At 51.2% G+C, this 16342-nt stretch overlaps 1 protein-coding gene across 1 annotated transcript; it reads left to right on the top strand.

The window, feature by feature from the left end:
• Positions 1-5246: 5246 nt before the first annotated feature.
• LOC310997263 (olfactory receptor 52E8-like) lies at positions 5247-6197 on the top strand (the record flags this gene model as incomplete). Its single annotated transcript, XM_083986939.1, has 1 exon — positions 5247-6197. The coding sequence occupies one exon, from the start codon at positions 5247-5249 to the stop codon at positions 6195-6197; it is 951 nt and encodes a 316-aa protein (XP_083843065.1).
• Between the last annotated feature and the right edge of the window lie 10145 nt (positions 6198-16342).

Below are 16342 nucleotides of genomic sequence, written 5' to 3'. Positions count from 1 at the left end.
TGCATTTTTAGATCAGAGAGCTGAGGAAGATTTCCACAACTGTGAAAATGAGATATTCAAACAAAATCAATTTGTTTCAGTGAAAGTAGTCCACACAATAGAAAGTTCACAAAAATGACACTACAACTCATTCTCATTGGTGAATATTAATGCCTTTTAGTGCACTATAATTATTTGTATACGAAATGTTTTTTATGTTATTTTATTTTATTATTTATATGTATTATATTTAAGGGTTAGGGTTAAAAAAAAAAATTACTCATTTAGAAGTGACTTATTATTATTATTATAAAATATTAGAGGACATTAAAAATAATATTAAAACAACTTGGGAAGTAATTACAAGTAATAGTGTATATATATGTATGTGTGTGTGTATATATACAGTATATATACATATATATATATAGAGAGAGAATTAAGGGGAATTACAAATCAGACATTCCCTGTTATTTTTGGAACAAATCTGATATTGCAGTGGACAATTTAAAAAAAACATTGTGAACAATCTCGACAATTAATTGGTGAATGTTGGTCCTACACTGTCCAGCAAAATAATTGTGACAGATGACAAACAGGATATGTTTGAACACTTAATTACTGTAACGGCAATATTATTTCTATGTTCCTTTGTAGGGTTAATGTAATTGATGTCACTGAAACAATAAGAAAACTAAAATATAAAACAAATGATAAATTATATATGTATGTAACCAATCATTTCAACATGGTGTTTTCCCAAATGGTATGAATGGTATATTTATTTTTCTAAAGGTAATAACCAATATTCAAAGTTGAGATTAACAGCGTCTCTAACATTTTTTAAAATTGAGGAAGTAGGGATACAGGCCTATAATTGTCCATATAATGTTTGTCAAACAATTGGATGTATTAATTGATAAAATTAAGCAATATCACACGAGAGGGAGTGCTGTTGTACTGTATATCAGCACGGCTGTGATTCGGTCGTAGGCACGAGGCCGCAGGCCGAGTGCCGCAGATAATCACACCGTCGGCGGCCGGCACCCCCCCCCCCCCCGAGATAATGACGTCATTTAGCGACTTTTAGCGACTTTTACGACAGCCAATAGCGACTTTTGTTACTGAGGAGTTGGCAACGGCAACACATAAACATTTCATACTAGCTTGCTACTAGCTACAAGCTTTTCCACCGAGCTGCTTCCAGTGCTGGTTCTGGTTCTGAGCCCGTGTCTGATTAGCACCGGAGCAACAGGACCAGCGTGAAGACATACAGAGACGTTATCGATACCGTATTACATTTGTTTATCTGCTATGTAATCAATATAAACACAGTTGAAGCTAAGTAGCTGAGCTACGTGGCTAACAACAGCTAACGCTAATATCAAAACACATCGCCGTCAAAACGTAGTTGCCCCCGCGGCGATTTTTTTCCAGCCGGGTTTAGTAGAGATTTATTTCCAATTAGACGGACCAGGTCAGGTCCAGGTTTTAATGTTCAGGTCCGTTTCTAACTGTAGTAGCAGCAGAGAGATGGGGCAGCTCCTGTATGGGGAGCGTGGCTCTGACTTAGCTCCTGTCCACTGCTGAACAGCGGAGTGATAACGTCCGTAAAAAGTCGCAGTGCTGTTATACTGTATATCAGCACTCATGGAACGTCTCTTGTCCAATCAAATTGCTCGGTTGGGACCAGTCGGAACTAACTGTTGTATAACAATATATAAAACTAGAAAATTTCCTCTGGGAAATTTTGAGAGGGCCACGGGAGCTACGGCCGGTTTTGCCATCTCTGTCAACATGGGAATCAAACCCACGATCTTGAGGTCAAGACAGAGCTAATCAGACAGACACATGATCATCTTTCTATTTAAGCACTGATATGGAGGAGCTGTAACCACCAGTGTGTGTGTGTGTGTGTGTGTGTGTGTGTAATCACATGAAGTTACCTGTGTGTAATAGAGTGTGGAAGAGGAGTGCGCGCTTACGCACGCATTTGTATGTTACCTGTGTGTTTTGATGTGTGTGTGTGTGTGTGTGTGTGTCTGTAACTGTAATCACATGAAGCTGGTTCTAGAGTCTGTGTGTGTGTGTGTGTGTGTGTGTGTGTGTGTGTGTGTGTGTGTGTGTGTAATCACATGAAGTTACCTGTGTGTGTTAGAGTGTGGGAGAGGAGTGCGCACTTACACGCACTGTCCCACCCAAATAAACAGATAAAGTAAAGTAAGTAAAGTAAAGTTTTGATGTGTGTGTGTGTGTCTGTAACTGTAATCACATGAAGCTGGTTCTAGAGTCTGTGTGTGTGTATGACTGACTTGACACATGTTATGAGCTGCATCCTGTGTCAGTCTGATTTAGCTGTGTGTGGGTGTTTGTAAACATTTAAACGAGCACCAGGTGGATTGTTTATGAAGTTAACGAGCTCTGGCCTGAGAATCAGACGTTACCACGGCAACTTGAGGTGGTTGCCAATGTCGATAGAGGCCCCCCAAGCTGAGGCAGACAGAAACGTCGAGAAGAAGAGCGATTTTCTGCCTCTGCACTGGTCTTGCAAAAGGCTTACTTTGATAAAACGGTAACTCCTATCAGAAAAAAACACAGATCAACGGTGCTGTAAGGACTTCCTGAAAAATTTGATACGATTTGGTGTTTCTACAGTAAATATTTTGGAGAAGCTGGCAATTTTAAAACATCGGTCCGTTCTGCTTCTCTCAGAAAATCTTTGTATTGGAGTCAATGAGGAGCAGAGACAGACGTGGCCGCACTTAGAGGCTGATAATTTAAATTCTCTAAGTCTCTCTGATATTTTGAGCACATGGTGAGAAACAGACCAAGTTTGTCTTACAAATTTGGAAAAAATCATGTGTGTAGAGTGTAAATTGTGGAAAGTGTGGAAAGAGAAAAATTCAGGAATTTTTCTGGGCTTTCTCCCACTCTAACCGATGATGTCACGCACTCTGACACGAACATTCTGTGCAATACACACCCATTATAATCTCATAATTTCTCCAAAAATGATCATGGTCATTGATCAGTGATTGATCAAAAACTATAATACCTATCAAAACGTGGAATAATACGCCAATACACAAGACTTGTGTCTACTATTTAAAGTTCAAATTAAGTCTCTAGGTGAAAGTATGCCTGAGAAGTAGACGTTTGTTAAACTCCAATGATTGTTCTTTTTCGCTCTTTTTTTCCAGCCCGTCCTATTGACTTCAATGCAAAAAATGTTGCGCAGTTTAATTCGTAAACTGTTGAGAAAAGTAATAGCATACAGATCCCGATCGAACCGCATTTTAAAAAAAACTAGTGTAACTAGTAGCGAACCGAAAGTCGTCCGGAAGTAGGAAAAATAATAATAAGTAGGAAAAAATCCACCCCGTGCGATGGCCCGTGGCCCTAATAATTATCCAATAATTAACAAGTATAGTCAAAAAAATAAAATAAATAATTTAACAGCATTACAGTTGCAATCAACACCCAATTATTTAATCCGGTTTATAGCTTTCTATCATACTATGTTTTAATCTATTTTTAAATAGCCCGGGAGCCTGGGGTTGGAAGCCCGCCCAGGCCTGAGCCCTCTTCACCTTGCCACATTCAGGCGTTGATGGCAGGATCCATGTAGCACTAGTGGTGGGTCCATGGATTCCTAATGTGTGACAGCCTGCGCGGAAGCACAAGGATGTGCTTGTGAAAAGAGGGCGAGAGATGTGACAGTTGAGGGTCCTGTCACCATGCCTCCAATTGATCATGCGCCCTGGGTACTTGGCCAAGGGGATGTCCCTTTGGCCAAGTGGCGGGTCCATGCCTATGTTCCCACAGCCTTATGTTCCCACAGCCCTATGTTCCCACAGCCTTATGTTCCCACAGTTCTAAGATTTTTCTCAAAATTAGGCCCTATGTTCCCACTGGACTCTCTCTACCTATCTGGACTCTATCTATCTGGCCTGTCTAGCCTCTACCGGGTCATTTTACTAAACTTAACCAACTCTTTTCCTCATTGCCTAAACCCAACCAATGGTGGGACCAAAGGGCTGTGGGAACATAGGGCCTAATTTTCAGTGACAACAAAAGTTAGAAATGTGGGAACATAAGGCTGTGGGAACATAGGGCTGCGGGAACATAGGAATGACCCCCAAGTATGACCCCCAAGTGGCTAGCGCGCATGACTCTTACCCGGGATTCTGGGGTTTGAAGGCCGCCCGGGCCCTCTTCACCTTTCCACACACGTATCACAGCTGTTTTCAACGATTAGTGGGTGCTGTCGTTAGCCCCGGTCCCAAAGCACTCACCAGCGGTCAGTCTCACAGTGTCACGGAGCAGAGACATGATAGTCCCCACTGCAGTCAGAGACCCGCACTGTGTTTATTGGTGATAAACGGGCATAACAGTAAAAAGTTGATAAGCTGTGTGCAGAGTGATCTGGCTGTGTGGTGTGTGTGTGAATGACTGTGGCGGAACGTGTCCGACGGGCGGGGTGGGGGTGGCGGGGGAACTAGAACAAACTACGAACGCATTCAGACTGTATAGCTCAACATGGTTTAGGGTTGCTTTGTGATCTCCAGTACTGTGACAGGGGAAATGGAGAGGATGGTTGGTGCTGATTCAGTGGTTACCAAGTAACATCTAACCTATCAGCGTGTGACGCTGCAGCTCATGGCCACCAAATAAAAGTGTGAGCTGTTGGCTAATGTCTAGGGTGGAGGGTGGTATAGGTTTGTACAAGGTTATTATGGCCAATACACACACACACACACACACACAGTGTGAAAGTGGAAAATGTGTTTGAGTTAATGTGACTTGGTTCTGTGTTACTATATATAATTTATATTTTTATATATTCATTCACGGTACTCAGGTTAAAGTCTGCTCCCATTATATCAAATCATTGATTTTTATCATGTGGAAAAGTTGAAAGTCCTTATGTAAACTTCTGCTCTCATTGATTTTCATCCAAGTGTTTCTTGACTTGTCTCTTTTATATGACTCTGATGTCTAAACTTAGTGCATGTGTGGAGTGGAGCTCTTATCTTACAGGAGCATAAACCTGTATTTCACTGTATGGAAATAGCTGGGGACACTGATACAGTATGTGATGAACTATATTGTATTCATTATAGGTCTGTCACACCTGGTGGATGCATCTCTAACCCTAACCCTAACCATAACCCTTGTCTTTGTACATGTATTTTTTTCACTGTCTCACAGATGTTTGTAGCTGCATGTTTTCCTAATCTATTGCATGTATGCAGTTGTACACAGATATGGAAAACCAGACTATCAGTGATGACATGCTGCTCATAGAGGGGTTAAAGGTCTCTTCCCAGTTCTTCTTTCCCACCTTTATCCTCATCCTCCTCATCTACACCTTCGCCATAACATCCAACGTCTGCCTGGTGGTCCTGATCCTCAGCAACAGGAGCCTCCACCAGCCAATGTACCTGCTCCTCTGCAACCTGAATATAAATGATTTGATCGGAGCCACAGTAATTATCCCTAGTTTTCTCGGAGATCTGTTACTTTCGACCCACTCGGAACAGCGGTACATCCACTACAACAGCTGTGTGACTCAGGCCTTCTTGGTTCACATGTATGTAGGTGCTTCCTACACCATACTGATGATCATGGCCTTTGACCGCTACGTGGCCATCTGCAGTCCACTGCGTTACAACACCATCATGACCAAAAGGATGGTGGTGAACCTCTCGCTTGCTGCCTGGGGAACCATCCTGGTAGTGGTTTCGATCCTGTTGGGCCTCACTATCCGCCTGTCACGCTGCAGGTCGGTCATAACCAACCCATACTGTGACAATGCCTCCTTGTTCAAGCTCTCCTGTGAGAGTGTCCTCATCAACCAGATCTACGGCCTCGGCTACACCGCAGTGCTGCTGAGCTCCTCCATCGGCAGTGTCACGCTCACCTACCTGAAGATTGCTGTTGTGTGTCTGCGCAGTAAAAACAAGGCACTGAACGGGAAAGCGCTGCAGACCTGTGCCACACACCTGGCTGTGTATGTCCTACTGCTGGGTTCAGGTTTTATTATTGCTTTCATGCACCGTTTCCCTGAGCTTGCGAACCAAAGAAAGATGGTGGCCACTCAGTGCGTTGTGGTTCTTCCGGCTCTGAATGCTGCGATCTATGGGCTACAGATCAAAGAGATCAAGCAGAGAATTGTTGCCTTGTTCCACTGCAGCAAAACAACTCAACAGAAATGAAGCAATTCACAATTCAAATCTTTAAATCATTTGCACTGTAGAGACAATGTCAAGATGATCTGTCAAATTATAACAAACAAACCTAATTGATGTCGGTCAGTATAAAAGGCTTTTTTAAGTTGGTCATAAATGTTTATCAATCAATTTTTTTGCTTTCTGTGTATTTTCTGTGTTGAAAGCCATCATCATAAAGCAGAACTTTGTCCTTCCAGTGTTCAAACATTTCTGAGGAGACTCATCAGATTCTTGATTATGGTTACATGCTGTCATTCCGATATCCCACCATTCCGACATATCACTATTCTGACATGCCATCGTCCCACCTTTCCAACAAGGCTTTCAATATAAGGAAATGCGTTAATGCGTGACTCCCTCCTACTTATCTGGACTCTTGCTATCTATGTGTCTAGCCTCTACCTGGTCTTTTTTTTTTACTAAAATTAACCAACTCCTTTCATCATTGCCTAAGCCCAACCAGTACAAATATTTTGGGGAAAAATATGCTATTACTGTAAAGAAATTGTCAGAAAGGCAGGATATTTTAAAAAAGAAAAAAAAATACCCGCACGAATGGTCGGAATGATGGGACATTTGATAGAAAAATAAGAAAAATAACATTTAGAAAATTAGAGGCATTATGTCGGACTGGTGGGATGTTGGAATAGTGGTTGCCCTCCCTTGATTATAGTCCAGTAATCATCTTTGCTTTGTGATTATTTCAATGACATTAGGTTTGTGTGTGAATTGCTGATATTTTTTAAAATAATGTTTCCTCATGTTTCACCCTCCTCTGTCACCACACATAAAACTAATCTTCTTTTCTCTCTCTCTGTTTTACACCTGTGACCATAGAGTAAGACTGAATATTGCTGTAGTTTTATAGTTTTGGTCCCTCTCGGTGTCATAAACAGTGGTTTATTGTTCAACAACATGAAATGGTTATGTGCGTGTGTGTACTTGGTAATGCAACATAGTGAGGACCAAAAACCTTCCTAAAATGCAGGGACATTTGGGGATCTTCACTTCCAAAGGCATTTTGGGTTTAATGTGTTGTTTTAGATGCAGCCAGTTAGTTTTCATGTTCAGTATTATGGGCCTGGGAATCCACTTTGTCAAGTGTCCTGACAAAGAGAGAAGGGTGTCTGTCTGAGTGTGTGTGTGTGTGTGTGTGTGTGTGTGTGTGTGTGTGTGTGTGTGTGTGTGTGTGTGTGTGTGTGTGCGCGTGCGTGCGTGCGTGCGTGTGTGTTTATACCACATGCAAACCCATTAAAGTATCAGGTGACTTACAAATTTACATTTATTTAAAAACCTTTCACTTGCTATGTATCTCTTTCATGCATTAATCTGCAGCAAACACCCAGGATGATTATGATGATGATGGTGGTGGTGATGATGATGAGGATGATAATGCTATCAATGGTCTAGGGGTGTGCAAAGCAGCAGGTATTTGTATCTGTATTTGTATTTGTTGAGGGGGAAAATGTATTTGTATTTGTATTTGCATTAGAGTAAAATTCAAAATAGGCATAAAAATCCTTTTTTTTTTTTTTTACGTTACACTTCTAATTTACGTTATAGTGTAAGCATTCTTTAATTATCCATTAAAAGATATGCAATATTGGTTGATGTTTTTCCCTAAATCCAGCAATGAACATGTAACAAGGAATGTAATTGAAAAGAAAACATAACAGCCATTACCTCATCAATGATTAAACCAACAACTAATAAAATATCATGTTGAACATTATGAACCCCACCACCAGCCGTCCTCGTTGGAGGACGTTGAACAGAAATAATAAAAATAATATATAATAATAATATATAATAAATAATAATAATACTTAAAAGAACTATTCTTTCCAATTCACAGAATTCCAAGAAATAAACTTTCTGAGTGGGAGATCTGTAAATAATATGACATAGTACAGCTAACGCTAATTATGCTTCTGGCCTGTCTCTACCTGGTCTTTTTTACTAAACTCAACCAACTCCTTTCTTCATTGCCTAAAACCAAACCAAAGCACAGAGCAAAGAATTTTTTTTTTCTCCCCCAGTCTGCTGTCAGCAAGGTCGCCGGCTGCAGCAGCCTCGCGCCCTTGTGGGCTCAAGCGGGGTTCAGCCTCGCTCGAGTGGAGCAGGGGAGAGAAAAAAATGTGTATTTCTTTTACTCTCTGGTGAATCTCCCACAACCGAGTGGGGGAGAAAGCAAGTGGGACAGATCTGCCCAGTCCCTGAGCAGTGCACATTTCACAGACAAGCCACAACGCATAGTGTAAACAACGTCACCTGGTTCAGCACCATAGATAGCTGCGGGGGCGGGGGGGTCGGAACAGCGGTGTTTCAGAGTGGGGGGGATTTCGGAACAGTGGAGTGTCGGAATAGAGAGCTGTCCCCAAAGTTATAACTGCCTCAGGAACCCAATCTAAAATAGTGATGCAGTTAAGTCTTTTTTCGCTCAGCCAAGCCTTCTCTGTTGCTGTGTCAGTCACACTCTTTTACTCCGGGCAAAAGAGCACAGAGAGTCTGGGGGTTTGCCCGAAGGCCGGGCAGAGGGCAACCGGAAACAGGGGTTGAGCAGTCTATTAGCTTGACACTGGAGACAGAAGCTGGATAGACCTCTGACCGGACACCGGAGACAGGGACCGGACGGGCCTCCTGCTGGACACAGGGATCAGGTGCCGGACAGTCCTCCGGCTGGACACCAGAGACGGGAGTCAAGCATTCCAACTGCTCGACAATGGAGATGGAAGCCGGACAGACTTCCTGCTGGACACAGGAAGCAGGAACAGGACGGGCCCGCCGGTTGGACACTGGAGACAGGAGTGTGGCTCAAGACTGGCTGGACACTGGAAACAGGAATGGATGAGCCCCTTGGCTGGACGCTGGGAACCTGGGACTGCTCGCCACCAGGTGGGAGACAGGAAACTGAGTTTGCTGAGGATTGGCACCCTCGCCGCCTATGACTGAGGGATGTTGCAGCGCTGGAGTTGGCCGAACTGCCAATTAGGCATGGGGAGCAGGAGTCGGCCGGACCACCGATTTGGCACGGGGAAAAGGAGTCGGCTGGACCACCGACTGCGGTCCAGCCAGAGGGCTACTTGATGGCTGCGGCCCAGCCAGAGGGGGACATGAAGGCTGCGGCCCGGCCGGAGGGCTACTTGATGGCTGCGGCCCAGCCAAAAGAGTCATCATCCAGGGAGGGGACCTGTCTGCTGGGTCCATTACTGGGCGGTTCATTCTGTCAGGAGCGGGGAAAATGTGGAATGTGAAATGTACTTGAAGGCTGCGGCCAAGCCAGAGGGGCATGAGGGCTACGGCCCAGCCAGAGGGGGACATAAAGGCTGCTTGAAGGCTGTGGCCCAGCCAGAGGGGGACATGAAGTCTGTGGCCCAGCCGGAGGGGTACTTGAAGGCTGTGGCCCAGCCGGAGGGGGGCATGAGGTCTGCGGCCCAGCCAGAGGGGTACTTGAAGGCTGCAGCCAAGACGGAGGGGGACATGAAGGCTGCGTGCAAGCCGGAGGGGTGCTTGAAGGCTGCGGCCCAGCCGGAGGGGGACATGAAGGCTGCGGCCCAGCCAGAGGGGGGCATGAGGGCTGCGGCCCAGCCAGAGGGGGACATGAAGGCTGCTTGAAAGCTGCGGCACAGCCAGAGGGGGACATGAAGGCTGCGGCCCAGCCGGAGGGGTACTTGAAGGCTGCGGCCCAGCCGGAGGGTGGCATGAGGTCTGCGGCCCAGCCAGAGGGGTATTTGAAGGCTGCCGCCCAGCCAGAGGGTGACATGAAGGCTGCTGCCCAGCCGGTGTGGTACTTGAAGGCTGCGGCCCAGCCGGAGGGGGATGAAGGCTGCGGCCCAGCTGGAGGGGCATGAGGGCTGCGGCCAGCCAGAAGGGGACATGAAGGCTGCTTGAAGGCTGCGGCCCAGCCAGAGGGGGACATGAAGGCTGCTTGAAGGCTGCGGCCCAGCCAGAGGGGGACATGAAGGCTGCGGCCCAGCCGGAGGGGTACTTGAAGGCTGCGGCCCAGCCGGAGGGTGGCATGAGGTCTGCGGCCCAGCCAGAGGGGTATTTGAAGGCTGCCGCCCAGCCAGAGGGTGACATGAAGGCTGTGGCCCAGCCGGAGGGGTACTTGAAGGCTGTGGCCCAGCCGGAGGGGGGCATGAGGTCTGCGGCCCAGCCAGAGGGGTACTTGAAGGCTGCAGCCAAGACGGAGGGGGACATGAAGGCTGTGTGCAAGCCGGAGGGGTGCTTGAAGGCTGCGGCCCAGCCGGAGGGGGACATGAAGGCTGCGGCCCAGCCAGAGGGGGGCATGAGGGCTGCGGCCCAGCCAGAGGGGGACATGAAGGCTGCTTGAAGGCTGCGGCACAGCCGGAGGGGGACATGAAGGCTGCGGCCCAGCCGGAGGGATACTTGAAGGCTGCGGCCCAGCCGGAGGGTGGCATGAGGTCTGCGGCCCAGCCAGAGGGGTATTTGAAGGCTGCCGCCCAGCCAGAGGGTGACATGAAGGCTGCTGCCCAGCCGGTGTGGTACTTGAAGGCTGCGGCCCAGCCGGAGGGGGATGAAGGCTGCGGCCCAGCTCAAGGGGCATGAGGGCTGCGGCAAGCCAGAAAGGGACATGAAGGCTGCTTGAAGGCTGCGGCCCAGCCAGAGGGGGACATGAAGGCTGCTTGAAGGCTGCGGCCCAGCCAGAGGGGGACATGAAGGCTGCGGCCCAGCCGGAGGGGTACTTGAAGGCTGCGGCCCAGCCGGAGGGTGGCATGAGGTCTGCGGCCCAGCCAGAGGGGTATTTGAAGGCTGCCGCCCAGCCAGAGGGTGACATGAAGGCTGCTGCCCAGCCGGTGTGGTACTTGAAGGCTGTGGCCCAGCCGGAGGGGGGCATGAGGTCTGCGGCCCAGCCAGAGGGGTACTTGAAGGCTGCAGCCAAGACGGAGGGGGACATGAAGGCTGTGTGCAAGCCGGAGGGGTGCTTGAAGGCTGCGGCCCAGCCGGAGGGGGACATGAAGGCTGCGGCCCAGCCAGAGGGGGGCATGAGGGCTGCGGCCCAGCCAGAGGGGGACATGAAGGCTGCTTGAAGGCTGCGGCACAGCCAGAGGGGGACATGAAGGCTGCGGCCCAGCCGGAGGGATACTTGAAGGCTGCGGCCCAGCCGGAGGGTGGCATGAGGTCTGCGGCCCAGCCAGAGGGGTATTTGAAGGCTGCCGCCCAGCCAGAGGGTGACATGAAGGCTGCTGCCCAGCCGGTGTGGTACTTGAAGGCTGCGGCCCAGCCGGAGGGGGATGAAGGCTGCGGCCCAGCTCAAGGGGCATGAGGGCTGCGGCAAGCCAGAAGGGGACATGAAGGCTGCGGCCCAGCCAGAGGGGGACATGAAGGCTGCTTGAAGGCTGCGGCCCAGCCAGAGGGGGACATGAAGGCTGCGGCCCAGCCGGAGGGGTACTTGAAGGCTGCGGCCCAGCCGGAGGGTGGCATGAGGTCTGCGGCCCAGCCAGAGGGGTATTTGAAGGCTGCCGCCCAGCCAGAGGGTGACATGAAGGCTGCTGCCCAGCCGGTGTGGTACTTGAAGGCTGCGGCCCAGCCGGAGGGGGATGAAGACTGCGGCCCAGCTAGAGGGGCATGAGGGCTGCGGCCCAGCCGGAGAGGGATGAAGGCTGCGTCCCAGCTGGAGGGGTACTTGAAGGCTGCGGCCCAGCCCGAGGGGTACTTGAAGGCTGCCGCCCAGCCAGACGGTGACATGAAGGCTGCCGCCCAACTGGAGTGGTACTTGAAGGCTGCAGCCCAGCCAGAGGGGGACAAGAAGGCTGCGGCCCAGCCGGAGTGGTACTTGAAGGCTGCGGCCAAGACGGAGGGGGGCATGAGGGCTGCGGCCCAGCCGGAGGGGTGCTTGAAGGCTGCGGCCCAGGCGGAGGGGGGCATGAGGGCTGCGGCCCAGCCCGAGGGGTACTTGAAGGCTGCCGCCCAGCCAGAGGGTGACATGAAGGCTGCTGCCCAGCCGGTGTGGTACTTGAAGGCTGCGGCCCAGCCGGAGGGGGATGAAGGCTGCGGCCCAGCCAGAGGGGGACATGAAGGCTGCGGCCCAGCCGGTGGGGGATGAAGGCTGCGGCCCAGCTAGAGGGGCATGAGGGCTGCGGCCCAGCCCGAGGGGTACTCAAAGGCTGCCGCCCAGCCGGAGGGTGACATGAAGGCTGCTGCCCAGCCGGAGTGGTACTTGAAGGCTGCGGCCAAGACGGAGGGGGACCTGAAGGCTGCGTGCAAGCTGGAGGGGTGCTTGAAGGCTGCGGCCCAGCCGGAGGGGTACTTGAAGGCTGCGGCCCCGCCAGAGGGGTACTTGAAGGCTGCGACCCAGCCGGAGGGGGACATGAAGGCTGCGGCCCAGCCGGAGGGGTGCTTGAAGGCTGCGGCCCAGCCGGAGGGGTACTTGAAGGCTGCGGCCCCGCCAGAGGGGTACTTGAAGGCTGCGACCCAGCCGGAGGGGGACATGAAGGCTGCGGCCCAGCCGGAGTGGTACTTGAAGGCTGCGGCCCAGCCAGAGTGGTACTTGAAGGATGCGGCCCGGCCGGAGGGCTACTTGATGGCTGCGGCCCGGCCGGAGGGCTACTTGATGGCTGCGGCCCAGCCAAAAGAGTCATCATCCAGGGAGGGGACCTGTCTGCTGGGTCCATTACTGGGTGGTTTATTCTGTCAGGAGCGGGGAAAATGTGGAATGTGAAATGTACTTGAAGGCTGCGGCCCAGCCAGAGGGGGACATGAAGGCTGCTTGAAGGCTGCGGCCCAGCCAGAGGGGGACATGAAGTCTGTGGCCCAGCCGGAGGGGTACTTGAAGGCTGCCGCCCAGCCGGAGGGTGACATGAAGGCTGCTGCCCAGCCGGAGTGGTACTTGAAGGCTGCGGCCAAGACATGAAGGCTGCGTGCAAGCTGGAGGGGTGCTTGAAGGCTGCGGCCCAGCCGGAGGGGGACATGAAGGCTGCGGCCCTGCCAGAGGGGTACTTGAAGGCTGCGACCCAGCCGGAGGGGGACATGAAGGCTGCGGCCCAGCCGGAGTGGTACTTGAAGGCTGAGGCCCAGCCAGAGTGGTACTTGAAGGCTGCGGCCCGGCCGGAGGGCTACTTGATGGCTGCGGCCCAGCCAAAAGAGTCATCATCCAGGGAGGGGACCTGTCTGCTGGGTCCATTACTGGGTGGTTTATTCTGTCAGGAGCGGGGAAAATGTGGAATGTGAAATGTACTTGAAGGCTGCGGCCCAGCCAGAGGGGGACATGAAGGCTGCTTGAAGGCTGCGGCCCAGCCAGAGGGGGACATGAAGTCTGTGGCCCAGCCTGAGGGGTACTTGAAGGCTGCGGCCCAGCCGGAGGGGGGCATGAGGTCTGCGGCCCAGCCAGAGGGGTACTTGAAGGCTGCGGCCAAGACGGAGGGGGACATGAAGGCTTCGTGCAAGCCGGAGGGGTGCTTGAAGTCTGTGGCCCAGCCGGAGGGGTACTTGAAGGCTGCGGCCCAGCCGGAGGGGTACTTGAAGGCTGCGGCCCAGCTGGAGGGGTACTTGAAGGCTGCGGCCCAGCCGGAGGGGGGCATGAGGTCTGCGGCCCAGCCAGAGGGGTACTTGAAGGCTGCGGCCCAGCCGGAGGGGTGCTTGAAGGCTGCGGCCCAGGCGGAGGGGGGCATGAGGGCTGCGGCCCAGCCCGAGGGGTACTTGAAGGCTGCCGCCCAGCCGGAGGGTGACATGAAGGCTGCTGCCCAGCCGGAGTGGTACTTGAAGGCTGCGGCCAAGACGCAGGGGGACATGAAGGCTGCGTGCAAGCTGGAGGGGTGCTTGAAGGCTGCGGCCCAGCCGGAGGGGGACATGAAGGCTGCGGCCCTGCCAGAGGGGGGCATAAGGGCTGTGGCCCAGCCAGAGGGGGACATGAAGGCTGCTTGAAAGCTGCGGCCCAGCCAGAGGGGGACATGAAGGCTGCTTGAAAGCTGCGGCCCAGCCAGAGGGGGACATGAAGGCTGCGGCCCAGGCAGAGGGGGGCATGAGGGCTGCGGCCCAGCCCGAGGGGTACTTGAAGGCTGCCGCCCAGCCAAAGTGGTACTTGAAGGCTGCGGCCAAGACTGAGGGGGACCTGAAGGCTGCGTGCAAGCTGGAGGGATGCTTGAAGGCTGCGGCCCAGCCGGAGGGGGACATGAAGGCTGCGGCCCTGCCAGAGGGGGGCATGAGGGCTGCGGCCCAGCCAGAGGGGGCCATGAAGGCTGCTTGAAAGCTGCGGCCCAGCCAGATGGGGACATGAAGGCTGCGGCACAGCCGGAGGGGGACATGAAGGCTGCGGTCCAGCCGGAGGGCTACTTGAAGGCTGCGGCCCAGCCGGAGGGGGGCATGAGGGCTGCGGCCCAGCCGGAGGGGTGCTTGAAGGCTGCGGCCCAGGCGGAGGGGGGCATGAGGGCTGCGGCCCAGCCCGAGGGGTACTTGAAGGCTGCCGCCCAGCCAGAGGGTGACATGAAGGCTGCCGCCCAACTGGAGTGGTACTTGAAGGCTGCAGCCCAGCCAGAGGGGGACAAGAAGGCTGCGGCCCAGCCGGAGTGGTACTTGAAGGCTGCGGCCCAGCCGGAGGGGGATGAAGGCTGCGGCCCAGCCGGAGGGGGATGAAGGCTGCGGCCCAGCCGGAGGGGTGCTTGAAGGCTGCCGCCCAGCCAGAGGGTGACATGAAGGCTGCCGCCCAACTGGAGTGGTACTTGAAGGCTGCGGCCCAGCCAGAGGGGGACATGAAGGCTGCGGCCCAGCCGGAGGGGTACTTGAAGGCTGCGGCCCAGCCAGAGGGGGACACCAAGGTGCAGAGCAATGAAAACTATTTATTCAGAAAACCAAGGTAAAACACAACACAGGGGTCCAAAGTCCAAACGAAGGGAAAAAACACAAAGTATTGACTATATATATAAATATATATAAATATAAATATTGACTAAAAAGTCAACAGGCCTAAGTCCTGGACATCAAAGTATCATAGTACCAAAGGAAATAAATACAACACTGTAGTGTATTTTCTGCCTCCTTTGTAAGTAATTTATCCTGAGGGTTACTTTTATGTTTAGTATATAATCCACTTCAAATTCTTTACTTTTATCTTCAGAATTGTCTTTCATCTCCAGGTGTGTCCTTTGCTTGCCTGAAGGTAAATGACTGGTATGTGAACTAAAAGCTCTGTCCAAACTGAAGGCCATATTTTTAGGTTAAAGGTTAAATCACTTTTCTGGACATCTGTATTTGGTCTGTTTCATCTATGCTTTAGTTAGCCTAAAGGGGTAACTGACTGGTCAAGATGTCAAATACCAGAGGGTAACTTGGACAGGTTAGGTTAGGCTAGGCTTAGTTTATGACCATCCTGGTCACCTACATTCTTCTGTTTAGAGAGGTGGAGTTTTAGAGTATGTAAGGTCTGGACTTTTGGCCAAGAGCCAGAGGTCTCATATTTGGTTCCGGAGACTTCTCGAAGATTCAGCTTTTTGACACTGTATCTTTTTTGTAATAAACTCTTTTTTACCATCTACAAAGAAGACGTGTCAGTGGTCATCATTTCATCAGCATCAACATCAAAATATACCACAACACAAAGAACAGAAAACCAAGGACTCACTGAGAACGTGGAGGAACAACACACGGAACAAGACAGCAACGATGACAAATGAACCAACATGAGACAAAGGGAAACACAGAGGGTATATACACACGAGGAAACGAGACACATGTGCACCACCTGTCAGGTGAGACAGACAGGTGAGACACATTAGGTAATCAAGGGCAAGGAGCACACAGGAAGACGGGACAAGGACCTCAAAATAAAACAGGAAACAGCTCAACACAAAGAAACAGACACCAAGACCAAACACAGGGACACAGACCATGACAATACTGTATCATTGCTAAATAACATCATTATATTTTCATTAAGCAGAGTATCGGTGACGGCTCTCCATTCCGAAACACCTCCATTCCGACACCCCGCTGTTCCGAAACCCAACCACTCCGAAACACCGCCATTCCGAACGTCCGCCCGAAACACCGCTGTTAATAAATACCAAAACAAACAAACAGCAAACAGCAAGTTAGAAGCGGCTCCGATCAAGTATGTGGGCGTGAGAGCTGTTCAAAGTTGGATGGCGAGCTCTGAAACAGTCGCCAAAGTTCAT

This window comes from Trachurus trachurus (assembly GCF_905171665.1).
Source record: "Trachurus trachurus genome assembly, chromosome: 14".
Taxonomy (NCBI): domain Eukaryota; kingdom Metazoa; phylum Chordata; class Actinopteri; order Carangiformes; family Carangidae; genus Trachurus; species Trachurus trachurus.
This window is presented reverse-complemented; position numbering and strand designations above follow the sequence as displayed.